This window comes from Lepidochelys olivacea (assembly GCF_965140295.1).
Source record: "Lepidochelys olivacea isolate rLepOli2 genome assembly, chromosome: 6".
Taxonomy (NCBI): Eukaryota; Metazoa; Chordata; order Testudines; family Cheloniidae; genus Lepidochelys; species Lepidochelys olivacea.
In genome coordinates, this window is record NC_140416.1 from 86,904,017 (window position 1) to 86,930,926 (window position 26,910).

General features: G+C 47.1%; 1 protein-coding gene across 5 annotated transcripts in view; it reads left to right on the forward strand.

The window, feature by feature from the left end:
• Positions 1-26,910, forward strand: part of TTLL5 (tubulin tyrosine ligase like 5) — a 208,431-nt gene that overhangs the window by 2,864 nt on the left and 178,657 nt on the right. For all 5 annotated transcript variants that reach the window (XM_084630661.1, XM_084630660.1, XM_084630663.1 and 2 more), the window contains exons 3-9: positions 4,403-4,509; positions 8,014-8,096; positions 8,816-8,922; positions 9,443-9,573; positions 10,217-10,299; positions 12,518-12,587; positions 12,929-13,013. In XM_084630661.1, coding sequence (XP_084486787.1) covers positions 4,403-4,509; positions 8,014-8,096; positions 8,816-8,922; positions 9,443-9,573; positions 10,217-10,299; positions 12,518-12,587; positions 12,929-13,013 — 666 coding nt within the window. The remainder of the gene's footprint in view (positions 1-4,402; positions 4,510-8,013; positions 8,097-8,815; positions 8,923-9,442; positions 9,574-10,216; positions 10,300-12,517; positions 12,588-12,928; positions 13,014-26,910) is intronic.

The window sequence follows — 26,910 nt, forward strand, 5'->3', positions numbered from 1 at the left end:
GGTGAAAAGTCTCAGCCTGTTTTAATATTGGGTTGGTGGGCAGGTGAGGGAGGGACCACTAAGCCCAGAACTCAACAGATTCAAAGAATGGTAAAAACAGGGATCTAGCTGGGGCACAAGCAGAGAATCCTGTGTAATGCCCACTGCTCTAAAAAGGAGCCCTTGGAGACTGAATCCTTTGTGCCTCACCCACAGTGTGCCTTCCCCTGTCCTGGAGAGAATTCAGATTTTATGATTCTTTCAGTTATTGGCCTTTCTCCTGAGATTGTAAAGGTGAAGGGGGGACATTTGTGCTGGTGGTTTTTTGATGTAGACACCTGTTTGGCAGGAATTGCATTGAAGCCAGGGATTTATTTCATATTGGCTGAACCATCTTCTATTGGTGAGAGACAAGCTTTTGAGCTTACACAGAGCTCTTCCTCAGGTCCGATCTGAAGAAGACATGTAAGTTCAAAAGCTTGTCTTTCATCAACAGAAGTCTCTCCAATAAAGGATATTACATCACCCATCTTGTCCCTCTAATTCAGGGGTCGGCAACCTTTCAGAAGTGGTGTGCCAAGTCTTCATTTATTCACTCCAATTTAAGGTTTCGTGTTCCAGTAATACATTTTAACGTTTTTAGAAGGTATCTTTCTATAAGTCTATAATATATAACTAAACTATTGTTGTATGTAAAGTAAATAAGGTTTTTAAAATGTTTAAGAAGCTTCATTTAAAATTAAATTAAAATGCAGATCTTACCAGTTTAGTGTGATCCTTGCCCTTGCTTTTCCTTGCTGAGTTTTCCAATGTCTGGCACGTATTTGGATATTTTAAGCTGCACACAGGCTTCTGAGTGAACGGTTGTTAACTCGCTCCAAGAGTGACAGAGGACTGATTTCATGTATGAAAATACCTGTTCACAAAGGTATGTGGATCCAAATGCTGAAAGCAATACAAATGCAATTTTCTTCAAACAGTTAAATTTCACTGGCAGGGACGTCCAGCAGGTGAGAATAGAGGCCCCATGATCTCTCTCAGTAGCTTCAAGTGCACTCCACAGATGTCCAAACTTTGATGCCCACAATTCTGAGCTTTAACTGAATGAGCTGCATTTTGAAATCTTCAACACCTATCCACTGAAATACAGACGAATCCAAGTTGCTTTCACTGAACTTTTCAGGTTTAATTAGAAAAGAAAGCATTGGGCCAAATCGCTGGAAATCTTGAAATCAGTCAGAAAATTCGGAGTCCAGTTTTTGCATGTACATTCTAATCTCAATGTCAAACGCAGTGTGCTGTTCCACGTGGTGTGATAGTGATGTAAGTAGCAAATCAGGACTTAAAAATATCCTGGAACAGTTTTTAAGGTGGGGGTGCTGAGCTGTGTTCCTCCTTGCCCCTGTCTGCACCCCTCACGCCAGCTGCTGGCTGAGTGCCCGGGGGCTGGCAGCGGGCTGAGCAGGGCTAGTGGACAGAACCCCAGCTGGCAGGGGACCGGCGGCCAGTACTCCAGGCCAGCAGTGGAGCCTCCGGGACCAGTGGCCAGGACCCAGGCAGTGTGAGTGCCACTGAAAATCAGCTTGCATGCCGCAGGTTGCCTACCCCTGCTCTAATTTCATGGGACAAACGCAGCTACAATGACACTGCATATTGGCTGAATAGATCTTTGGGGTCCACTATCCACCTGGGTGGGATTTGAAGCAAGGATTGGAGGTGGGAGGCTCTATATCCTACCCAATACACTAAGTCGTCATGTACCCTGGAATGAGTTCTACAGTGACCAAGGGTAAGCACTTCCAGGGGCAAGGCTACATTAGGAACTTTCAATATCTCCGAGCACGCAGTCTGATGATGCAGGCCTAGCAAACTAGCTAGTATCTGCTGCAGCCTTGTCAGCTCAGACCCTGGACTGTAGCCTCACCTAATAGAAATGTTGCTTGTTTTGCCTGACCAACATCCCTCTGGCATGTGTCTGAAGAAGCTACCGATAATGCCAAAAATTTTACATCTCTGCATATCTGCCCTTCCGTATGTGTCTTTTTCTCTTCTGAATAATCCATGTAGATCTAAAAGATGTCCTACCCCCTCCCAGGGTGTTTTTCTGTAACTATTCATGTTTGATTTTCCTTGGCAGTGAGTTATAAGGACTCTGAGCTTTATCCACTTAGACAGGATGATAAATTTTGCCTTTTGTGCTTTTATATTTACACAGTAGCTTTCAATAGTTTGTGCTGCATTTCTCTTCAGCTGCTTAAAGTCTTGTCACAGCTCCAGAGGCGTGCCCCCTCTTGGCCACCCACCAGACTGCTGAATCCCTAAATATTTTAATTACTCTCTCTGAATGGAGACCAGCCATTGCCACTGTCTTAGGATCTCTGGGCACACTCTTGGGGTGCAGATCTTCTTTCTAGCACTCCTGCCTGAGAGGTGCAGTCAGGTGGTTCCTTGCCCAGCCGCTAGGCTCAGTGCGGACCCCTCAGACTTACCGCCTTCCAGAATTCCAGTTGGGTGGGTGTTCTGAGCCCACAGCTTACCTCTTCAAGGCACATGTAGTACATATAACATGTTAAATGCAGACACTGTGTACAGGATTCTAAAACACAAGTTTTCGTCTTTACTTTCCCACTCCTTGCAGACAAGTTGGGGAATTATGTTCTTCCAGCTCCAGCTAACCTGCTGAGCATATCTGTCTGGTCAGAGTACACTTGTTTAAAGTTAAGTACTCTCCATTGTCCTTAGTCTGGTGTGGACATTCTATAGGTTGTCAGTCCATGCTGGATATGCATAGAGGCGCATTCTGTGATGAAGTAGTTTTACAACTTCAGTATTGTATCAACCAGGATTCATAAGTTGTACAGACACATTCACCAGACTGTCAACTTTAGCTGCAGGCTTTTCTCTTCCTTGTTATGGAACTGGCTACCTCAGTGCAGGTAAAGTAGGCCACTGATCTGCTGATAGAGAAGGTGCTCCATCCTGGTGCTGAGCCTTTGAACACATACAAACTTCAGTGTGTTTGCACTGATAGTCTGGGGCTTTAAGGCAATGTCATGTTGACACTGCATAGTGAGATGTGGCCAGTGCTAGGCAACAACAGGGCACTGTCAGTTTAGCCAATCTTAAAGTTTCTGTTTGGTACAATACAGTTTCTGTTTCCATTCCTGTTTCATAGAATATCAGGGTTGGAAGGGACATCAGGAGGTCATCTAGTCCAACCCCCTGCTCAAAGCAGGACCGATCCCCACCTCAAGGACCAGGCCCACCTCAAGGACTGAACTCACAACCCTGGGTTTAGTAGGCCAATGCTCAAACCACTGAGCTGTTGCCAGGCTTATCTTGTAGTGTTCTGTGTTTAGGTACCTTAACAAAAAATAACTTTTTAAAAAATCTGCAAAACCAAAGAGAGGAAGCAAGACTGAGGTGCAAAAGGGGCTATGCCCAAACTACCTAGCTAAGGGTTGGACTGAACTGGGATCAAATTGAATAGATTGCAACTGTCCTCCCCTTTTAATAGGGGCTACTGATCCCAGTATGCAGTGTGGCCTGGCTGCTTGGCTCAAAATAGATTATTGGATTCTGGCACCTCTAGCCTCCGTAGGCGGCCGAGTGGCCATGGACAACCCTGTGGAATTCTGGGCTGCAATCCTACTGTCTTTGACATAAGTTAAAAAGAAAAGGTGCCGATAGCATCACCTGGTGTGTAGAACAATGTGTGATTCTTGTTGCTTGTTTAATTTCTGAGCCCAGGATGCCAGCACAGTGGCCACATAGCGCACTTGGGAGTACATATCTGAAGCCAGGCAGCAGTGAACTGGTATGCAATCCTTATATTGCAGAATGGCTCCTGCTTTGCTTGGGTCGGTGGGGCTAGGAATGTGGATATGGTGCTTGCTGTATTCCTCTGTTCTTGGGTATAGATCTTGCTTTGTGTAGAGATGTGATTCCTGAGACCTTTAGCAGAGAAGTGTGAGGCTCTTCTCGGAAGTCATGCAAGTTACTTAACCAGTTATATAAATTAAATATAAAAGCCAAAGGTAAAATGAAGGAGGGAAAGTAGAGATTTCAGGAGGGGTTGTCTGGATTGGCCATGTTTTGGGATTGGTGACAGTTCTTTCTTGTTCTTGGTCAAGCCAATGCTGTCTGGAAAAATCCCACACCTAGAGGCCTGTGTTGTGGAGGGTGACTGTTCTTCCTTGAATGAGACCTGCTTTGTTCTGGATTGGACTGACACAAAAAAGGTGGCTTTGGGTTAGGATTTACTCGTACTTTAAGCATATCACACTTGCAGGCTGGTGTGCAAGCCTGGGACTGTATGACACTGCTGTAGGAGGACTAACCAGGACCCCTTCATAGTGAGTAATCCACTGTGTATGCATGAGGCTCAGCTGCTCTCATGTTGTTAACCATCTCTCTGTTGCAGGGATCACCCATGCGTCATGTGGACTGGTGGCTGCAGGAGGATCCCCATATTGGTGTTTCATGCAGAAGCCATTCTGACCAAGGACAGTTACATCCGCCTGATTGGAGGTGGGTGCAGTGAGCTGTGCCAACTCTAGGCCTGCTGCAGTGTGGAGAAGGACTGGGTAGCCTCCAAGCAGGTGCCTTCCTCCTTTCTGAGGTGGGAAAGGAGATGTCAGGAGGGGTTGTCTGGATTGGCCATGTTTTGGGATTGGTCACAATTTTTTTTTCTTGTTGCTCAAGCCAGTGTTGGGAGCCACCTGTTTGGAAAACATTCTGCAACTAGAGGGCTGAGTTGAGGAGAGTGGCTGTTCTCCCTTGAATGAGACCTGACTTGGTTCTGGACTGGACCTAGTTGCTTCTAAATGGTTCATTGACTTGTGTTTGTATTAGAATCTAGATCGGGGTGGGCAAACTACGACCCATGGGATTGCCACCCCTGTGGTACCAAGGCAGGCTTCCTGCCTGCACTGGCTGCACGTCACTGCTAGAAGTGGCTGGTACCATCTCTTTGCAGCCCCTAAGAGAGCGGGGTTAGCAGGCTTCATGCACAGCCCTTGCCTGCAGGCACTGCCCCCCTGCAGTCCCCATTGGCTGGGAATGGGGAACCATGGCCAATGGGCACTTCAGGGGAGGTACCCGCAGGCAAGGTCAGCGGGTGCAGCCCTCTGTGCACCTCACCCCTTTCAGCCCCACTGCCACCCTGGAGCTGCTCAAGGTAAGCAGCACCAGGCCAGAGCCTGCACCCCTCCTGCATCCCATACCCCAACCCCCTGCCCTGAGCCCCTTGCACACCCTGCACCCCTCCTGCACTCCAACCCCTTGCCCTGAGCCCCTTCCTGCACGCTGCACACCTCCTGCGTGCCAACCCCTTGCCCTGAGCCCCTTCCTGCATACTGCACTCCCTCCCTCCTGCACCCCAACCCTACATTCATGCCCTGCATGCAATTTCCCGACCCAGATGTGGCCCTGGGGCCAAAAAGTTTGCCCACCCCGATCTAGATGGTAATTCATGACTCCATAGTCAAGAAGTTAAAAACACACAAACCTGGGCAGTTTTAGTGGGACACATCAGAAATTATGCAAGTGCCCCTTGCTGGCCCAACTGCAGCATTGACCGTAACAAACCCTACTAATTTCTTGGTCCATCTCTGTTATCAGGACTGTTAGCAGAGAAGTAGACGTAAACAAAAGGAAGTCCAATCTCTTGTGATATTGGGGCTGGGAAACCAAAGCATTTTAGCTTCAGCTAGGGAGAGTAAAAAATCACGTAGAAAGGTAGAGCCCTTGTAAATGGTCAGGAATTGCAAGAGTTGATCTCCTTGCATTGGGTGCTGGGAGCATTTCTATTGCCAAGACTCAGGTTGTATGTAAAGAATTAGGAAAAAGCTGAATTCCCCTTGGCTTCTTTCATTAAGATGCAGACACTTTCCCCCTCCTATTGATTGATGCTCTAATTGCTTATGTCGAGCCCAGGCAGGAATGTCTATGGCCCTTTTAGGTAGGATAGATAACCTGTGCGGGGAGAACTTTAGGCCCATGTAATCTGTGTCCGAGATCAGTGCTTGTATGCTGGTAGGTGGGGTTGCTCTTACTCTGAGGGCCTTATAGTGGTGTGGTGTCCTGTCAGTTTCATAGAAACTGGACATAGACAAGACTAGTCCAACCTGGCTTGTTCTCAAGGGTTTTGTCCAGTCCAGGTTTAAATGTTTTGAGTCGTGAGGCACCTACCCCTGCCCTCTGGAGACCAGTTCTTAGCAATATGAACAAGTTCCCTGAGATTCAATCTACTTTTCTGCACTTGGTTTGCTTCTTTATTTCTAGCTTGAACTAACCTATGCAATTCTTCAGCCTCATGCTAATTCTTCTGTACCTTGGTTTGTCAATCCATTATTCCAGCCCCATGACGATTTCTTTTGTTGCTGAACTCCCTTAAATTAATAGTTCCACATAAATTACATTGTTGTCTCCTCTATCCACTAATCTTTTAATTTAGTTCTTTATTTTTGATACTTCCAATGCTGCTTACTGCTCTTGGTTCTGTGAATCACTGTGGATACTGATTTTTTTCTCTTTCAAACTTTGTACTATTTTACTCACCCCAGTCCTCCTGCTCCTTGCATTTGTACAGACTCAAAATCCAATGCTGCTCCCTTTGCTCATGTCTCATTCATTAGATGACTGTGTAGTGTGGGCATTAGATGACTGCTGTGGTGTGAGCATTCAAGTTCTGGGACCAGTGCCACATCCACAACTGTGCATGTTAATGTGGGGCCTGTGGCATAAACCAAACAGTCTTGGCTGCATGGACTTGTTTTGAGGTGTGCAGAAGATATTAGGATAACACTCTGGAGTGTTGCAAAAGAGCCCATGAAGAGACCTGTAAAGAAATCAGGAGTTTGTTGGGAATCAAATATCTGAAAAGTCTGTGAACAGATGGTATCTCCGGCCATAAGAGACTGGACTGACTAAAGGAAGAAATTTGACCACTGAGGGATTGGTATAATCCACTGCTGCATCACTATGTGCTGTTCCACTCAGAGTTGCACAGGGATCTTGTGTAACCCTGTGCTTTGCCAAGTGCTATTGCATCTAGAGACTCATCAGGGATATAGTATAACTGCAGGGTGCAAAGTGCTACTCCAAGACCCTACCTAACATCCCGTGTGGATGCCAGCACCAATCCGGAGCCTGGTGGCACTGCTACACCACCATCCAGAACCGGCTGATGAAAGTCATTCAGCCATCCCTAGGGAAGATCACCATCAACTCCGCCATCCGCAGAACGGACAGCCGACTGTGACCTGACATCGTCATGATGATGCAGAAAAGAAGGTGGTCGTCATGGTGGACGTAATGGTGCCATTTGAAAACAAGTGACTCACCTTCCATGAGGCCTGGGCTCGGAAGGTGCTGAAATATACCTCGCTGGCTGACACCTGGAGAGCCCAGGGCTACAAGGTTCAGATTCATGCCCTGGTCATGGGGGGGCCTTGGGCACGTGGGACCCGCACAACGAGCCAGTGCTGAGAGCATGCGGAGTCAGTTGGCGCTATGCCCAGCTCATGAGACAGCTTATGGTCAGTACCATCTCAAGTAATCAAGAATGCCAGTCAGGGAAATAACCCGCTTCCTCCCCTGACGAACCAAGGGACGCACCCCACCCACGTACTTATTCACTCTACCAGTATTGACTTGGACTCTAAATACATTCTGTGAGTGGCGTACCTGAGACCACTTATCCACTGACATTTTAAAAACTCCCGCACCCCAATCTGGGTCTATGATGGTTATGTACTGTGTATGTATCCTGTGAACCTTGTAACCAATACTTGTAATCCCTCATACCTTGAGCCTGACCCCAGATGTACGGTACCTTCCCTCTTAATTTGTGTAAATTTGCTTTTAAACATTAGCTTTAATAAAATTTATAACTGCAGTGTGCAAAGTGCAATGGCACTCTTCTCCCTCTTGAAGCGGTGCAGGGTTCATGTATCTTGCTTTGCTATTATTTGATACTCAGGCTGTTGGTACCTCAGATGCTGTCACTAACTCCATCTCTTGCCTTCACAGAGCGTTATCGCTTGTCCTATAAGATTGTGAAAACAGACAGCCGCCTGGTGCGCAGCATGCTGACTGCCCATGGATTCCACGAGGTGTGTGCATCAGATCTCCAGGATACTGAGAGCCACTGAGTTTGGACACATGCTGCAAAGGTTGAAATTCTGGGCTTCTTTCCAAATCCGGATATAGCACATGATCCTGGGCCTGTGGTGCTTTTAACTTTCAGCCAGTTTATCAGGGAACACTGCACAATTCTGCCATTCTGCAGCGGTGCTCTTTGTTCTCTCATTGTAAGCCCAGTTTTTGAAGCATTCTTAGCTGGAAGAATACAGGTTGATTATTTTTTTTTTTTTTTTTCCCTTTTGGAGCCTCACTTCATACCCTAAGATAGCAGGCAGGAGCATGTGTGGTGGTGCCTTATAATGCTTATCATTCTCTAGTATCTACCAGGTTCCATATCAGCACCCTGTGTACAGTCCAGGATATTTCAGCAGGTACCTGTGAGTGTTGAGTTCTTTTGTTTAAGAGACGGATTAAGGTTCAATCTCCCAGGATTGTTGAGGGACTTCAGAACGGTTTAAAAATGGATTGAGAGTGCCCATGAAAATAGCTTTTTCCCAACAGCTGTATCTAGCGTTGGGATGTGACTTAATAGCTCCTAGCAACACTGCAACATCTTGGGGTAGGAATATTTCAAACTGTAGTGGGACCAATCCATGAGTGGGTAGATGGGACTCTTAGGCTAGAAAGGTCCACCACTAGTGGTGGTATTGTCTGTCTCATCTGCTCCTGGGCTTTGTCCCATCCTCAGGTACACCCCAACAGTAGTGATTATAATCTCATGTGGACAGGATCCCACCTGAAGCCCTACCTGCTGCGCACCCTCTCAGATATTCAGAAAGTCAACCACTTCCCCAGGTTAGTGAATTTGTTCAGCAAAGCTCTTGTGTCTGGTGGGGACTGAAGCTCAATGTCTCTAAATAACGTGGGGGGTGGGTGATACACAGGTCCCAGAGCATCAGGACTGAGCCACACATTGTCTCTCATTCCTCTGGCAATAAGAAGACAGTACTTAGGTTTAGTGCACTTGCCTTTCTAGCCCAGGTATTGGGGGGGTGTCATTTTATTTGGTGTACATTTGAAAGGGGTTGGGTGGGTTGTTTGTCCATGTCACTAAAATGGCAGTTCTGGTCAGTCTCTGTCTTGGGAGGCCCATGACAGGAATAGCATGAGTTGCTGCAGATGAGGATTGAGGGGTATTGGCAAAGCTAAAGGGAGACCCTGGACTGGAATAGAAGGGGATGCTGCAGGTTGGGACTGAGGTTTCTCTGGCAGAGCTGAGAGCCCTAGTAACTAAACCCTCAGTGTTGGGACACTGGTGTGGGTTGCTGAGGGACACTTCATGGAGAAGACCTAGCTGCTGCTTTTGTAATTTCAGGTCCTATGAACTGACTCGGAAAGACAGGTTGTACAAGAATGTTAGTCGCATGCAGTACACCCACGGGTTCAAGACATTCCACATCTTACCTCAGACCTTCATCCTGCCTGCAGAGTACCAGGAGTTCTGCAGTAAGTGACTGGCTGGCAATGCCCAGGCCCTGAGCAGCAGCCAGGGAGTAAGTAGGTGTATGTGGGGGATTGAGCTTATTCAGTTTTGTGCTTGGGGCCCCTGAGAGAAACAACTCAGCTTGTGTTGTGAACAACAACAATTGGAGGGAAGGGAGGCTAGAATAACACTATCTGAAACAGGTTTTTTTGGCTTGTTTATATCCTCCCTGTCCTAGGAAAGTTGCTTACCCCATAGCCTCAGTGTGAGAGCTGAGCCCTTCAGCATTATCAGTTGCAGATGAAAGAAATCCTAGTGCCGGAGGGCTAATGGGTCGGAGCATCAGAGGGCTTATCCTTAAGAATTTCTGTAGGCCAACACCATAGCATCTCTGGCCAACATCTGGGAATGCTAGGGGGAGGCACCAGGAGAAATACCAGACCGAGAAGAGAAGCCAGTTTCCAGCTTAAGCAATAACAGACCTACTGAGGGCACTTGGGGCTTTCTGACACCATAGGGAAAAGCAGGAAAAAAGTGGAGGAATTGTCTACATTCATGCTAGAACTGTTAGAAGCCCTGTAAGAGTTCCTATTGTGGGGAACACCCTGGCAGCCGTTACAAAAAGTTGGGAGACATTTCAGATTCATGCTTTTCTCACTTGACTAGGTTCTTATTCAAAGGACAGGGGTCCCTGGATAGTAAAACCTGTGGCCTCTTCCAGGGGGCGAGGCGTCTACCTGATCAACAATGTAAGTGTTTAGCAGAATGCTGACCTTCCCCAGATGCTGCTGCATTCCATTCCCTCCCACTGTCACCTTTAGCAAGTGCCATGGTAATCTCACCAGCAGGTGGCACTGCTGTCAGTTTCAGCACCATTATGTACCTGGTAGGTGATCAGCACCCCCAAGCAGCTGGCATGCCCCACAGCATCCTGTTTTTCCATGATTCATGTCCTGCAACATATACCTTTTAAGTCTCAGATGCAGCAGTAACCAAAAGACTGTTCCTGATGCAATATGAATAGCTGTGCAGCTGCATCCTGGGCTTCCCTAATGGTGCAGGCTGCCTTGGGGAAGACTCCCAGAAAGCTGAGTGCGGATCCCAGGCTGTCTGACATGGAGAGCTGAATCCCATATTCATCATTGCCTTCACTGACCCTGAGTTGTCTTCTCCCATGGCTGTTTGATCGCCCCAATTAGTTGAATAACTTTCAGCAAAATGAAATCCCCCATTATGGGAGTGGCAGGGAGAGGCCTTTGTTCTGTGCTCTGGACACAGAGAGCTCTGGGATTCATGGTGCCAATGGTGCCAGGCCTCTCCTGAGGGCTGATGCTCTGAGCACAGTGTGCTGGCTGTAGTAGTTGCCTTGCCCTTTGCATGCTGTGCAGAGAATCAATTTCTCACTAGTGGCAATTGAGTCTCAACTGGAGCTGAGAGGGTTTGAGGGGATTCCAAGCCTTAGGGACTAACAGGCAAATGTTCCTGGCATACTACCAAGCTGGTTGCTGAGTCACTTTGTGTTCATTTACTCCCTCCTCTGTCCCTGCAGTGAAGGGGCCAGGTTGCCTCATCTGTCCTCTACCTGGATCCTTTCCCATGGAATAAGGGAGCAGCTAGCCAAGTGCATGAAGTAACTCTTTCCAGAGCTGCACTCCGCTTTGCTCTTTGTTTGAAGGAGAGGGAGTGCATGCTCAAGTGATGGGCAGGTAGCCATGAACTGAGGAAAGGGCCCTCCTGGGATCTCTTTGTATATCTGTTCCAGTAGTATGTCAGCTGGTTTGGCCCAAAGATTTCACTTTTCTTAGTGTGATCTCCACACAGTGTTTTCTAGAATCTATTCATGGAAAGTGGTTTTTTAAAAAAAATAAAAATCCAACTATTTCTCTGATCCAGAGTAAAACAGGCTGCCATTTCTGAGACATACCAAGAGAGCCTGAGCTCTCTGACTCTTTAGTTAACCTAGATTGCTCCTGCTCAGGCCAAGGGAAATGTGGATCTCCAGACATAAGTGAGTGAAAGACAGGGAGGTGGATTAGAGTTGGCTCCTTCACAAACTGGGACAAGAATCTGTTAACCAATCTGAACCATTTTTAGTGGCAAGGGGCAGAAAGGGATTTACAGACAGTGAAGAGTAAAAGTCTCCTGAAGAGGTTGCTGCTGCCTGCAAGTTGCACAGCTTCCCTCCCCAGTCAGTGACCTGTGCCTGTGATGCTGAAGAGTGTATCTGGTTGCCCAGGGCTTTGATGTGTATTTGTCATAAAGCTATAATGGAGCTTCCTATCCTGAGCTCCCATGTCAGTACAGCAGCGTCACTGCTGTCTGACACTGGGATAAGGGGAGCTTAGCTAGGCAGGGTGAGTAGCTGGGTAACAGCCCTGGATCTGGCCCCAGAGATTGAAGGTGTGAGGAGGTCATCTCCCCCACTCTTGACTCTGCTCCTTCCATATGCTGGAGACCCTCAAAATTTAAAATCTTGGCCCAGGATTTAGTCCTTCTATTCTGGATCTGCCTCCACCAATCACCAGTCCTGGATGCCTGAGAAGAAAGTAAGCCCCCTAATCCTGTGCTTGGTCAATATACCTAACATCAGAGTATTAGGAAGTCAATGTGACTCTCATTTCTGAGACTTCCAGCCCCTAACTTGTGTATAATCACTGTGGAGCGGTTAAACAGCTATTGAGACCAATTCAGGAGGACACGTGTGTGTGTGGTTTTAAATTTATATATTATGTGTAAAGCACTTTGGGATCTCTGGGATGGCAGGTTCTTTGGAAATGTAATAACACCCTGATTAAGCTTCTGATCAGGGTCTAATTACCCTAAATACCCTCTTACTGGCCAGCCTTTTCCCTAGCAGCAGCTGTAATGGCACAGAATGACTTTAGAATGGAAAGGCTCTTGGTAAAGTCAGCCCTTGGATTCATGGTTTCCTCGCTTTTTGGACTGATGCTGTGTCTTGTTCTATAGCCAAACCAGATTTCCCTGGAAGAGAATATCCTGGTGTCCCGCTACATCAACAACCCCCTGCTCATAGATGGTGAGTGTGTAGGAATTGACTTCTTCCTCTGAATTTCCTGACCAGATGGTCTCAGCAGCCTATGGGTAGCTATTTGGGCTGCCGTACCTGCTTTGATAGTTCTAAGGTGCTGGAGAGATTTACCTATTGGGGGGGGGGGGGGAGATTCCTCAAACCCAGGGAGTTTCCCTGTTGGGGAAGCTCTGAACATCTCAAGTCAGCAGAAGCTGATAGACTCTGCTGTCTATTTTACACCTCCATCGCCCTCAGAAGGGTCTGCCGCTCCCCACTCAGCTGGGTGCAGAGTCTGGAGGCTCTTGGGAAGTATTTGTGGTCACTGATTCCTGCTAATCCTCTTCCAGACTTCAAATTTGATGTGCGCCTGTATGTACTGGTGACGTCCTATGATCCGCTCGTTGTCTACCTCTACGAGGAAGGACTAGCCAGGTAGGATTCACACCCCTTCCCTCAAAGCAGTTGAACCTGAAGCTCTAGGATCAAGAGAGCTTCTCTGTACCCTTGCCCTGCTCATCTTTCATTCAGAGGCCTGGCAGAGAAGGAGTGCCTCAAAGTTTTAGTTGTAGGTATTTAGTGGTGGTGTGCCCGAAGGGGAAGTGACTGATTTTGATATGGTTATGGGAGGGGAAAAGCCTTGATAAACAAATCTTGGAGTGATTGTCCACACAGATTCCATTTTTGGTGCACCTGCACCCCATGCACTTGATCAGATTCTTTTTAGCTAGTGTCAGTTGGGCCATGCCTGGTCCCTAGATACCCTTCCCCCAACTACTCCCAGGCAAAGTGGACTCTATCATCTCTCAGTTCCTTCTTGCTATCCGTGGAGCCCCAGCACTGTCTACTTCTCTTGAGCAGTCTATGATTCACCTTTGATTTTAGGATTAGCTCATTAGTGAGTGAGAATTAGTTGTTTCCTTTTGCCAGTTGGCACAGGTACAAGCATATTTTAAAAAACAAGAAATGTGGATTTTTGTCATTTTACGCGTAATCCCCCGCTGCTCTTAATGTCTACCCCATATAGGGGCTTTTAGATCATGGCAAAGGCTAAAGTCACCAAGGTTTAAAACCTGTCCCTTGTGTGACTGTCGATCAGCGATGGATGCTGTCAGTGCCCGATGTGCCTTAGGGAAGGACACATTGTGGAATGTTGTTCCATGGTGGTTACTTCTCCAGGCGCACCCAGACAGTGAGTGAATGAGGGGAAGCTGAAGCTTTTCCTGCTGGAGAAGTCAGTGCAGGCTTCCTCGGACTCTGGAATATCTTTGGAGAAGCCTCAGTTTGTGGGTCTGTTCGTCTCCCTCAGTGCCCTGGTGAGCTACACTCCCAGGCCGCTTCCTCTGAAAGGCCTAATTTGTTCACCAGTACATCAGCGTTGATGTCTGGTAGAAGCAGGAAGGAGCACTGTTCCAGAGATGATGCCAGACACAGGTTGGGCCTCCTGCTGGTGTCAGGGAAGGTGAGAAGTTATGACTTGTTTTGACTTCAGTTGATATAAGTTGGATAAGACACTTGATGGTACCTCAGTGCTGATTTTTAAGGCAGCTCAGGTGGTACCATCTAAGGCTTAGGAATGTACTCCCTCTTGTACTAGCCACAGCACTGTGTACTTCTGTATCTGGCGCTTATACATTTATCGCCTTGTTTGGTGGGCCCAGTACTGGGCCCAATGTTAAGAGATTCAAGGAGGTAATTACCCCCTCCGCAACTTTAGAACCTCCATGTTTGGCTAGGGAAGAGACCTCTGTGCAAACCTACCTGGTTCATAGGCAGGGTACTTCTGACAGACTTCTTCTGTTAGAGGATGTATATTCCTTCTCCTCTTCCCTAAAATGTATTGTGAAATCATCCCCTCATATTTCATCTCCCCTCTGGATAGCTCAGAGGAAGTCCAGGAGAAAATCTAGATATTATTCAGTTAGAGGAGCTAAGAACACAGTCATAGGGAGCACCCATCCTGGTATCCTTGATGTGCTCTCCTCCACACTCTCCTACCTTCCCTGATCATACTGGATCCCCTGGGGATATTCAGCCCTATTTCTGAAAGCCAGCATTCCCCACTGTATCCAGAGCTAGGTCTCCGTCACTGAAGAGACAAATTCAGCTTCCATAGGTGAATTGAGTTCTATGGCTGCTGGGGAGGCAAGAGGAGGAGAATGGAAAAGAACAGCATTCTCCTGAACAGGAGCATCAAATCCCAGCTCCAATGTTGTCCTGCCCTGATGAGGCCATGAACATACCTTCACTAGCCTAGGAGGATTAATTCTGTGTCTTCTAGGACCTGATAAAAAACAGATGGCTAATACCCTGCAGAGACTGTAGAAGAGAATCAGAAATGTAAGACTGGAAGGGATCTCAGTAGGTCATAGTCAAGTCACCTGCTCTGAGGCAGGACTAAGTAAACTCTTGGATATACTTGATCTAACTTGAGGAAAGTTGGCTGTACCAGTCAGCAATGGTCTACTGTAACATGCCAGATGGATGTGGCACACACCAACTTCTGTCTACTAACTTCAGGAAAGCAGACAGAAGATATCAGGCCTCTGAATATTTTTATTAGCATCCCATATCTGGCACTCTTGTGGTACAAGCTGTATCAGAGAGCAAAACAGTAAGTCCTCCAAAATACCCATGTGAGAGGACCCCACAAAAGATCAACTTTGTTGGTTGAAAGCCTACAAATGAAGGAAGCAAACTACCAAACACTACTCCCACAAGATTTTTTTAAAATTTGGACAGCTATCCAATTTGATGGCTAAACTACCTGAGAAGCATCAGGAGGAACCACAATTTCTTATGGCTGATGGCCAGTTAACTGCTAAACATCTCTACAGGCTGCACTAAACCTATCTGATAAGAGGTGCAAATAATGGCAACATCAATATCCATGAAGAGGTGGTCATGGCTTCAGCCCTTGGGGATCCCAAGGGAGGTCCAAGCAATAATTGAGGCCCTCCCATTTGAAGGAAGCATCTATTTAGCGGTGGCACTGATGAGGCACTACATACTTTTGAAGAATTCCAGGCAACTCTGATCTTCAGGGCTCTGTCCCATCCCCTAAAACAGTGGTTCTCAACGTTTCCAGACTACTGCATGAAATTTTAGTTTGTACTGACTTTGCTAGTGCTTTCTATGTAGCTGGTTAAACTAGGCAGATATCTAGAGGAGTTGTACTCCCTGGAAAACCTCTGCATACACCCAGGTTGAGAACCACTGCCTTAAAAGAAAGCAATGCAAGCAACAGCCATACCTCAGGAAGTGTTTCTCAATGCAGTATTAGCAATCTCCATGATTGTCTGAGCCTCAAAGAAAGATGTAGAGCAGGGGTCAGCAACCTTTCAGAAGTGGTGTGCCAAGTCTTCATTTATTCACTCTTAAGGTTTTGCTTGCCAATAATACATTTTAACGTTTTTTAGAAGGTCTTTCTCTAAAGTCTATATTATGTAACTAAACTATTGTATGTAAAGTAAACAAGGTTTTAAAAATGTTTAAGAAGCTTCATTTAAAATTAAATTAAAATGCTTATCTTATCAGTTTAGTATAGTGGTTCTTAACCTGGGATGCACGTACCTCCTAGGGGGCATGAGATGCCTTTTCTCGGGGTGCGAGTCGTGAGATTTTTAGAAGGTAAATCATCGAAAACCCACATCAAGCACAGGCACATAAGTACAATTTTGTTTCGTCAAACCTATATATTAACGTTATACATTTAACGATTACTGTAATATACAAACAAAGTTTAAGCTAATTGTAGTGTAATACAATTACATTATATTCTCTCACCCCTTATCAAAGGGGTGAGAGAATATATTTTAAGAACTCCAGACTGTCAGCGGGCTGAGCAGGGCCAAGTGTAGTGTATTAAATTGCTCCCCAGGGGAATGTACTACTTACAGCTGCCAGTCCTGATGCTCTGAGCGGCATGGTAAGGGGATGGGGAACAGGGGTGGTTGGATAGACATGGGAGTGTCAGGGGTGTGGATAGGGGACAGGGAGCAGGGGGGCTTGGATGGGGTGGAGGGGTCCTGGGAGGGGGCAGTCAGACAAGGAGCAGTGGGGGTTGGATGGGTGGAGGGTTCTGAGGGGTGCAGTCAGGGGGCAGGGGGTGCCAGGACAGGGTGGGCAGGGGACAAGGAGTAGAGGGGTGTGTTGGATGGGTCAGGTGTTATGAGGGGGGCAGTCAGGGGGTAGGAAGTGGGTGGCTGTTTGGGGAGGCACAGCCTTCCTTGCCCTGGTGTATTGTATTAAATTTCTCCCCATAGGAATGTGCTACTTATGGCATACTACTTACAGCTGCCAGTCCTGGTGCTCCCATAGGAATGCACTACTTGCAGGAGAAGTTTAATATGCTACACTGGTGGACAGAACCTCAGCTCGGCAGCAGGCTGAGCAGCTCAGCCCACCGCTGGTCTGGAGTTCCATCCGCCAGCTCCTGCCAACCAGGGTCCCAGCTGCCAGGCCCGCTCAGCCCAGTACTGGCCTGGGGTTCTATTCACCCAGGCTGGCAGCGGGCTGAGCGGGGGGTGGCAGGCAGGACCCTGGCTGGCAGCAGCGTGCCAGTAAAAATCAGCTCATGTGCTGCAGGTTGCTGACCCCTGATGTAGAGATTTCATTATTGGTAACCCATTGGCTCCTACTCAGCTGCCCTGAAGTCTGGGGCTTTGAATGGGCAGCAGGTCTAACACTATCACTGGGAGCCTGGTTGGACCACAAGATCTATTTTACACCCCCTGCCACCCCATTCCCCTTTACCACCCTTGGTAACCACATATTTTCAAGAAGCTTGGGCTGGAATTACCTTGGACCACTGACTCCTTCAGATCATAAGGAAGAGATGTCCCATGCATCTTCAGTCTCTTCCAACCCTCTTCTCCCCTTCTGGTGTCTTTCCAGGGACACCTCTTGCAAGAGATTGTTGAGGCAGGAAATAAATTTTCTCGTACAACTGGGAGCAGGAGCCAGGGGAGGAACTGCCCTTGGAGTTCAGGAGCAAGTGATTTTATTCCCGCTTCTGAATCCTAAAGAAGAAAAGAGGCTGTAGAACCTGCTTCTTCATCTGCCTCCCTCTTCCTCCCCCCCCCCCCCCCCGGATCTTTGTCTCGACCCCTTTGCATACTATTTCAGATGCAAAATGGTAGACCAACTTCTAATGAAAGGCATCCTGTAGGTCAAAAGATACAAGCTATTCCATAAAATCTAAATGGCTATTTTCATATCTCCATATATCTGGTTCACAAAAATCCCTGCGATTCCTGATAGGAACATCCCATTACCAATACAGAGTTCTGACCTTTTGGCCACTCTACAGCTCTAACGGTTTTCACTACATGGCTGTCATTAGTGGCAGCTCATCTAAGGAGACAAGAATCCAGGTACGCCTTTACCTGGACAATTGGCTAATTCAAGGAAGATCACCACAACAGATGATTTAGCACAGACAATCCTGAAATTCTGTATCTTTTCAGGTTTCAAAAGGAACAGAGTGAAATCCTCACATTCAAACTGCTCAGGTGAAGTCTATGGTCTGTTAGACTCCAAATTAGTGAGGGCTTATCTTCCATAGGAAAGATTTCATACAATGAGACCACCCAGTCAGTTTTAGCCCACCCAACACCACAAACAAGGATGTCTGAGGCTTCTAGGGCACATAGCCATTTACACTTCTAATCACACAGTATGCCAGACTACAGTATTGATCTAGGCAGGAAGTTGCTGAGATCAGTAGCTCTCCAGCTAGGATGACCAGATGTCCTGATTTTATATGGACCGCCCCAATTTTTGGGCCTTTTTCTTATATAGGCTCCTATTTTACCCCCTCCTCCCCCCGTCCCAGTTTTTCACACTTGCTGTCTCGTCACCCTATCTCCAGCAGACACCGCATGGACATGATGGTCATGGTCCCACAAGAATTGTCATATGATGAACAAAACCACTTTAGATATGCCGTGGAGTTCCATTATCTGTCTCTTCCTACAAAGATGCTGGTAACATGCCTTCACTCAGGAAGGGTTCTGCTTGAGCCACTGAAAAGTCAAGGACTACGGTCTGCTCAGATAGCAAGTCTGCACACACACACGTTTTAGAGATCAGGGCAATCTCCCTGGCATGCAGCTTTTTCTATCCCTTCTTAATGTCCATCAACTGGAATTGCTGATTCAACACCACAGCAATGCCCTATATCAGTGACTCTTAACCTTTTGAGACTACTCTACCCCTTTCAGAAATCTGATTTCTTGCATACCTCCACATTTCACCTCACAATATATATAGCTGTATATTTTTCTATATGAGCTTCTCAGCACCAGCTTTCTCCCTGACCGCACTAGTCTTTACTTCAGGGCTAGCAACTAGTCCAGAATTGCTATCTGGACTTTCCATCAGCTCCATAAGAGTCAATCTGACAGCAGTATCTGCAAATTGCTCTCCTATCTGTGGCCACACTGTTTCCCCCCTCTCCAGTGACTGTTACTGAAGGTTCTCATGCATGTTTTTTCCCACTGTTTGAGAGCCCTGTCCTCCATGGGACCTTAATGTGGCACTGGCAGGGTTAATGTGTCCCCTCTGAGTCTTTAGCAACCTGCTCCCTTTTAACAGCTGGCTGCTAGGAAAATGGTTTTCATTGACATTACCTCAGCTAGGAGGGATGGGGAGATTGAGGCTTGTATGTCAGCTCCCCTGTATGAAGTATATCACAAGGACAGGGTTCTCCTTAGACCTTACTCTGTTTCTACCCAATGTTGTCTGAGTTCTGTGTAAATCAGTCCATTCACCTCTTTATTCTTCCTTAAGCCTTGCTCTAACCTGGGATAAAGCAAAGCTTCACACACTAGATGTAGTGAAGGTATTGTCTTTCTATTTGGATAGAACAAAGTCATTTGGCAACACATACACACTAGTTGCATTTGCTGACAAAATCAAAGCGTGACCTTCCAAGTGGGTCTTGCAGTGTAAGGACTTGCTGTGAGTTAGGCCATATCAGAGCTCTTTCCACTAGGGCTCAGACACCTTAAATTGCTTGTTTGAGTAATATTCCCATACTTGATCTAGTATGGGTCTCCAGACTTCCAATTTTGGTAGGATTGTCCTGCAGTCACTATTCAAGCAGGACTCCTACCTGCCTCTAAGCAAATAGACAGCTGCTTGTTAGTCACTATGAGTGGAATCCATTGGCAATTGCTCAAAGAATGGCTACTTATCCCACAGCAACTGTGGCTCTTTGAGATGTGTTGTCCACACAGATTTCACAACTCGCCCTCATCTGCTAATGGGGAGTTCTATCATGTGGGCTTTTGTATTGGTGAAGCAGTTGGGTCCATTCAGCCATTTGTGCCCTCAGATGGGGAGGTTGCAAGGGCACAGGCATAACCACCAGATGGACACCACTGGCCAAAAAAAATCTGACTCAAGCACATGTGGTGCATGGGCACCAAGAGTGGAATCTGTGCCGAAAGCACATCTTGAACTAGTTACTGTAGGGTAAGCAACTGTACTTTCTCTGCTCCCACATCCACACCTTGTATTCTTTTTGAGAAGGGGCTAATGTAAGTGGAGGCCAGTCTGTCTGCTGTGGGGCATTGTGGAGGGTCTGCATGCTACTGTCAAAGACCAGGTCTCTTGTAGACATATAGTTCCTCCAGCTACAGGATATCTGATGCATGATTATAGAATTGGTGCCAAAGGTAAAATCAGAAGCACATCCCTGGGTGTGTCACCCTAGGTCAGGGAACTAGCCTGACCCCTGGTAGAGTGACCCATAGCTCTGCTGCTGCCCCACAGTTGATAGTTCACAGTTTGGCGTATATGGAGTACTTTTAAATGACAAGAATAAGCCTACTTCTATCAGCTTCCTTAATGACTCGTCAACCTCCTCCTCCCTCCATAAATCTCTGGGGCTGGTGAGTAGGTGCAGCAAGTGATGGCAATCCCCCAGGGTATATCTAGCAATTGGATGGAACAGAAACAGTGTCAGTCATATAATGGAGGTTAAGGGTGGGGGAATGTGAGAGATTAGATATTTCCTCCTATGTGTGGCCTCCAGGTGGCACTAGCAACCTTGATTGTTTTCAGGGTCTTGTGGTGATTTTCCTCTTGCCCTGGATTTGTGTGCCTGGACACAGAGGATCCTGGAGCTCCAGGTTCTTGTTTGTCTTTCTGGTGTAGTATAAATGCCTAGAGAGACCCCTTTAAGGGCTTACAGACTATTGGTGCTTTGGCTAAGGCTGGGACAACCTCAGACTGTGAAGGAGAAGGATTCAACACTTGTGGCTGTGACTGGAGGCTGCTTTTCCTCCCCCATTGTAGAAGCTGCAGTGTTTAAGAGTGGAAACTATGTGGTGGGGCTCCTGGGAGGTCTGGGGAGTGATATGTGGTAAAAGCATACTGTGGCACAGTGGACGTGGCATAGATGTAGTGGGGGTGAGGGCTTTGTGCATGTAGAGGCCAGGTTTAGGGACCTCCCTTGCTGACCAGAGCAATGACGTACCTGTATTCTGCAGTTTTTCCCAAAACCTGGCTAGTTTCCAAAACGTGACTTCTGTATTTGTTCCCTTGCCAGCTTCTGCTATATCCCACTGAAAGCCAGTGTACAGCTCTGTCATCCCTCAGGGAGCCCCAGTGGCTGGTGCCTCTTGGCAGAGAAGAGTTACTGATAATAGAACATGTGGAGGCTCCATAGGACAGACTTTTCTTGACTTGAGGAGGGACTAAATAGCATGCATCAGCTGATGCCTGTTTGCCTGAGTAGAAACCTCCCTGTGTCTGGCTTCCAGAGTACACCCTGACTTGACATGAGGTGATCCAGGTTTGGAAGTGAGGTTCTGGAACAGAGGAAATAGGTTTAGGCTCTGATGCTGCATTGCTGTGTGTTCCCATCTATGTGGAATGGCAGGAGGTGGGGCATAGGAAAGCTCCCTCGGGCAGCAGTGGGGAAGCAGAGATCCAATGATAAAACCTTCTGGGTTATTCAGGCGTTTGAACCTTCTCAGAAGTTCTGAATGCAGCTGTTCCATTTCTATTGCTGAAGTCCTGTTTTCTTGCTTTGAGAAGTGTGTTGGGCAGAATTCAGGGTGCCCTGACCTGAGGTGCCAGACACAAGAGCAGGCTCTTTTGTGGTTTGCTCTTTCCTCAGAGGAAGTTTTTTGTGGGGTGTAACCTTAGGCCATCGAAGCTGAGAGTCCAGCTTTCAGAGCAGCACCAGAACTAACAGCATCAAACAGCTTTGTCAGTGCATCTTATCTTGCCTTGTAGTGCCCCCTGCTATTCTGGTCTTGCCCAGCTCCTAACTCTGTCAATGTTCCTAATCCATAGTAGTCCACTATTTCAGTCCTGTGTCCCTTCTATGAAGGAAAGCTGGCCAATCATTTTGAATTGGTGGTGGTCTTTCAGTTCTCTGTTGGTGCCTGAAACAAGAACAGGGCTTCTCTAGTGTGAGACAGACAGGGGTATGCCATGCTGTTCCTTAAGGTCTTGTCCAGATTTGATTTAAAGGTGTATCATTAGAACATGTTAGCTGATACATTTTTAAAAACCTAATGTAGTCAAAACACGTTGCTTTTAATATGTGCTAAACTGATCAGGATTAAGATTTAAGACTAAAGGGATTATTATGATCTAGTCTAATCTCCTATATGACACTGACATAGAATTTCACCCAGTGATTTCTGCATCAAGCCCATGACTTCTGAATGAGCTAGAACATATCTTCTAGAAAGACTTCCAATCTTGGATAGTTAGAGCTTTGGGGAGCCTAGGTCTGCTGTAGACTTTTGAATTATGTTAGCTAACATGTTCAAATACACACCTTTAAATCTTAGTCTAGACCAGACCAAAAAGATAACCCACGGGGGAGGGTATTCAAAGAGGCATCAAACTGATTTTGAATGCCTCATTGTAGCCCAGGGGACTGCATAGCCATGTACTAGCAGGTAGATGTCTCTTCTGACCGGCTGTGAAATTGTCTGGTTGTCTTAATTTTGTTTTTGTTTTCTGTTTCTGATTGAAGGGGAATCAGAAAGCCTTGTGCTTGGAATGCGGGCGGGGGGCGGGGTCACAGTTAGGGTTTGAATGGTTTCCACTGCCCATAGCTTGCAAAATGGGGGTTTCATTCTGTCCTTCCCAGTTTTTCCCTCTGTCTAGCTTATTATGAAATGGAAATTAACCTGAATCTTTTTCAGGGACTTCTTGTTTGTGTTTGTGCCCCCATCCTGCATGGTGGCTTTGGGAAATGTGTGCCTTGCTGCTGTGACCATCAGGGGGTGTTGATGCACAATGATCGTTTTTGGTGTTCTAGAAAAATGTCTGTTTTTTCTTTTCAGTTTTGTTTTAAACTTGGTCTTTACTACCTGAATTTTCTGCCCTTTTTTTTTTTTTTTTTGTCAGCTCTATTTCTGATCCTGAACCACTGGAAGGGTTCCAGCCCAGCAGGAACTTTGTAGCCTGACTTTCACTGAAATTGAGAATTTTTTTGTAAAGCAACAAATTGAGCTGAAAACCAAATGTGCTTGTGAAGGGCTCAAGGAGCAGTAGCTGAGGGGGAGGTGAATGTGTACTTTAGAATGACACGAGAGTTCCAGTAATGTCTGAGCTGGCAGCTGAACCTCATAATGTCTGACAGTGGGCTGCCTTCCTGCCATCTGAGCTCCCTGAACTCCAGAGTTTGCAGTGCCCCCTCCTTCAGTAGCCCTGCTTGCTAATTAGCACTGGCTCCGCTGGGATATTTACCTTTTCTCTGCTGGATTCCTGTGGTTTCCAAAGAATTCAGGTGCTCCCTGCGAGCCAAGGAATTCACATTACCTCACAGGATGTGCTGTGGCCAGAGCCTGCTGCAGCAGCCCAGTCCCCCACGCCCCTAGTAACCCCTGCCTAGCAGGCCCTGGCTGTTTGGGGAGCATAATGAATTCCTGCAATGGATGGCTGGGGATCATTCTCATGATCCTTTCCCAGGCACCTCCATCCAGCATAGCGGCTATGGACAAGCGGATCCACTTGGGGGGTTAAGCTAGGGTTATCACCACTGGCTCATCACTTCTCTTACATTAGACTGGGGTTTTGAGCTTAAAGAGAGGAAGGATGGTCTTGTGGTAAAAGCACAGTATTCTGAGTCGGGTGGCTTGGATTCTACTGCCTGGTTAGCCATTTGCTGAGTCTCCTGGGCAGCTCACTTCCCTGATTGTGCCTGAGTGTCCTCATGTAAAAAGAGATGAGGCCTAGTTCCATGCTATCTCTGGTGTTTGGGTAGGGAAGTCAAATAATGTTCTTGAAGCAGGGCCAGATGATGCCCTTGGCTACATCCATACAGCTCCCATAGGAATTAGAGAGGCACTGTGATGATAGGGTTTGTGGGCTGGGACTCCACAGTTAGAGCTGCATACTCCCACAGATAACAGTAGCAGCTCTGCTGAAGCTTAGGAGAAGTCTTGTCAAAGAATAATAAAGTGGAAAATGGCTCTTACACAGTAACTGTTTATGCTATAGTGATTGTTACTTTAGCATTTCACCATTGGGCAGTAAGAAGGCTGAGGGGTCCCACTAAGTCTAACTGTGTGACCTCCGTTTCTTCTCTTGTCTCCTTCCGCCTTTGGCACTTGAAGAGCCTTAAAGGAAAGGAGCTATCAGACCATCTTGTTCTACCCATTGGACTCTGCTCTGTTTGCTCTCCTTTTGCTTACTCTACTGTGGTGTTTTTCTTCTTGCATCTTTCTCCCTTCCTCCTATCCCCACCTTTTTGGGCATCAGCAGATGCCTTATGCATGGAAGGGGCTGCAAAAGGCAACTGGCTAAGATTGCATTACACTATTCCCTTTCCAACAGGCTCCATGTGTTGAATTCTCAGAAAAGGAGCTGGACTAGTCTTAGGTTAGCTTCTCTTCACTGCAGATGTTCATTATACCCACAAAATACTCTTAATGGTAGGATGCAAGTTTGAAACCCGTTAGCTTGTTCCTGCATCTTTTCACAAGAGACCCTATTTCCTGCACCTGTTGGTCTCGCAAAAACTGGGGCAGAACTTTGAATTCCTTGCATTTTGGCTTTTCCTATTACTCTATTGCGCTAAGAGCATTTGAATAGATTCATCTGGCTTTTGGCAAAGGAACTCCGCCATATAGTGTCATCTGCACCAATGTGCTAATGGGGTTAACAGCTCAACTACTACTGCTGCACCTACCTGGTATACTGCTCCACTGCTTGTTTTGCTGTGGAGATAATTGATATCACAGGCAGGGAACTGGTGTGTGATTGAGGAGCAGGGGCAGGAACAGAGGCAAGACCCTGGACCAGTGTTGTGCTCCCATTCTGTATGGGATAGAGCTCCCTAGCTGCACTTTGGGGCTGCAGCCTTTGTACTGCGTAAGGGTGAAAATATTTGTAACCTCTTTCCACCAGTTCTTAGCTCATGGAGCAGCTTTCTCGGGGCATCATGTTGATGTCTCTCTGTCCTGGTTTAGCAGCAGCTCATGGCAACTGGCTGAGACAAGGGTTCCCAGGTGTCCGGTTTTCGACCGAGCGTCGGCTCTGCAGCTCCCATTGGCCAGGAACCATGGCCAATGGGAGCTGCGGGGCTGGTGCCTGTTGGGGCAGGCAACGCACAGGGCCCTCTGGCTCCTGCACATAGGAGTTGGACTTCCAGGCGCAATGTGAAGCCAGGGCAGGCAGGGAGTCTGCCTTAGCCTTGCTGTGCTGCCAACTGGGAGCTGCCTGAGGTAAGTGCTGCTCGGCTGGGCCCGCACTCTGCACGCCAACCCTCTGCCCCAGCCCTGAACCCACACCCCTTATCCCCTTCTGCACCCCTGCCCCAGCCTGTTGAAAGTGAGTGAGGGTGGGGGAGAGTGAGCAATGGAGGGACAGGGGAGTGGAATGAGCCGGGGAAGGGATGGGGCAAGGATGTTCAGTTTTGTGCGATTAGGAAGTTGGCATTTGTATTAAACAGTAAGTCTTGAAAGAGTAAAGACTAGGGAAGGTGCAAGTGGCTTTCCGTTTAGTCTTAGTGCCCTAAGCAGGGAGCCCTTGACAGTCCAGTGGAGCCAAGAGCAGCTGTGAAGGGTAAAGAGGGAGATTCCAGAATTAGAGGTAGGGATACTTAAATCCAGAAAGTTGGTTTAGATCAGTGGTTCTCAACCAGGGGTCCAGGGCCACTGGGGGGCTGTGAGCAGGTTTCAGGGGGTCCCCCAAGCAGGGCCAGCATTAGACTTGCTGGGGTGCAGGGCAGAAAGCCAAAGCCCGACCATATGGTGCTGAAGCCTGGGGCTCCGAGCCCTGCCACCCTGACTCAGGGCTGAAACTGAATCCTGAGCAACTCCCTGTGGTGTGGAGCCCCGCAACTGCCCTGCTTGCTACCCTCAAATGCTGGTCCTGGCTTTTATATGCAGAAAAACAGTTGTTGTGGCACAGCTGGGTGTGGAGTTTTTATAGCATAGTGGGAGGAGGGAGGGCTCAGAAAGAGAGGTTGAGAACCCCTGGTTTAGATGGCTTTTGTGTACAGTTAGGGGAAAAACCATTGCTCAGTTGTGTCTTGTGCTTTTCTATAGCACCCATGCAGGTAAAGAGGAATTAACTATACTGCTTCCCCCCACATCTGCTAACAGGCCCTTTGTCCTTTCGTCCTTCTCTCCCAGGCTCTCCTTTGGGTCCTGATTAATTACCCTGTAGTTGCCAAGTTTACATATGACAGTAAACTTCACCTTATGGTTAATATACCCTTCCCTAAGCAGTGTGAGTAGAAGACCTGGAGCTGTACAAAACCTTGGAAGGATGGGGTTTTGGACTGATATCTGCAGGATTGGGGTTAGGGCTGCACAGCGACAAGCCCTGGAAATGGGAGTAAGTTATTGGGGAACAATATGACTGTTTCTCTGTGTTTGATACAAGCAGTGGGTAGCACTAAGTATGGGAAGGGGATTTTACAGCCATGCTACTTCTGGCTGTGATTCTGTCAGATTTCACAAGTACAGTTGACCCCAGATTCCTGTTGGATGGGTGACCTCTCTTGAAAACTCAGGGTTCTTCGTGAAATAGTGTTGATGATTTTTTTGGGATGCTTTACCACTCAAGTCAGTACTAAACCCAATGCGTCAGTGTGGCATGAAGGAGTGCTGTGCTATTGGAGTTAGTGTCTCTTTGCTTTGTCACCTTTCTTGCTTCCAGATACTGTTGATGAATTCCCTAGAAGTTTCTGTTATGAATTTTGGGGGAAAATAAATATAGTCATGTCATAAGGTCATAACACTCTTTCCATTCCACTAGTGTCTTAGGCTGTTAAGCAGCAGTTACTAAAGTTAGACATTTTTAAATAAGCATGTCCAGATAACTTGCATCCAAGAGTTTTATAAGAGTT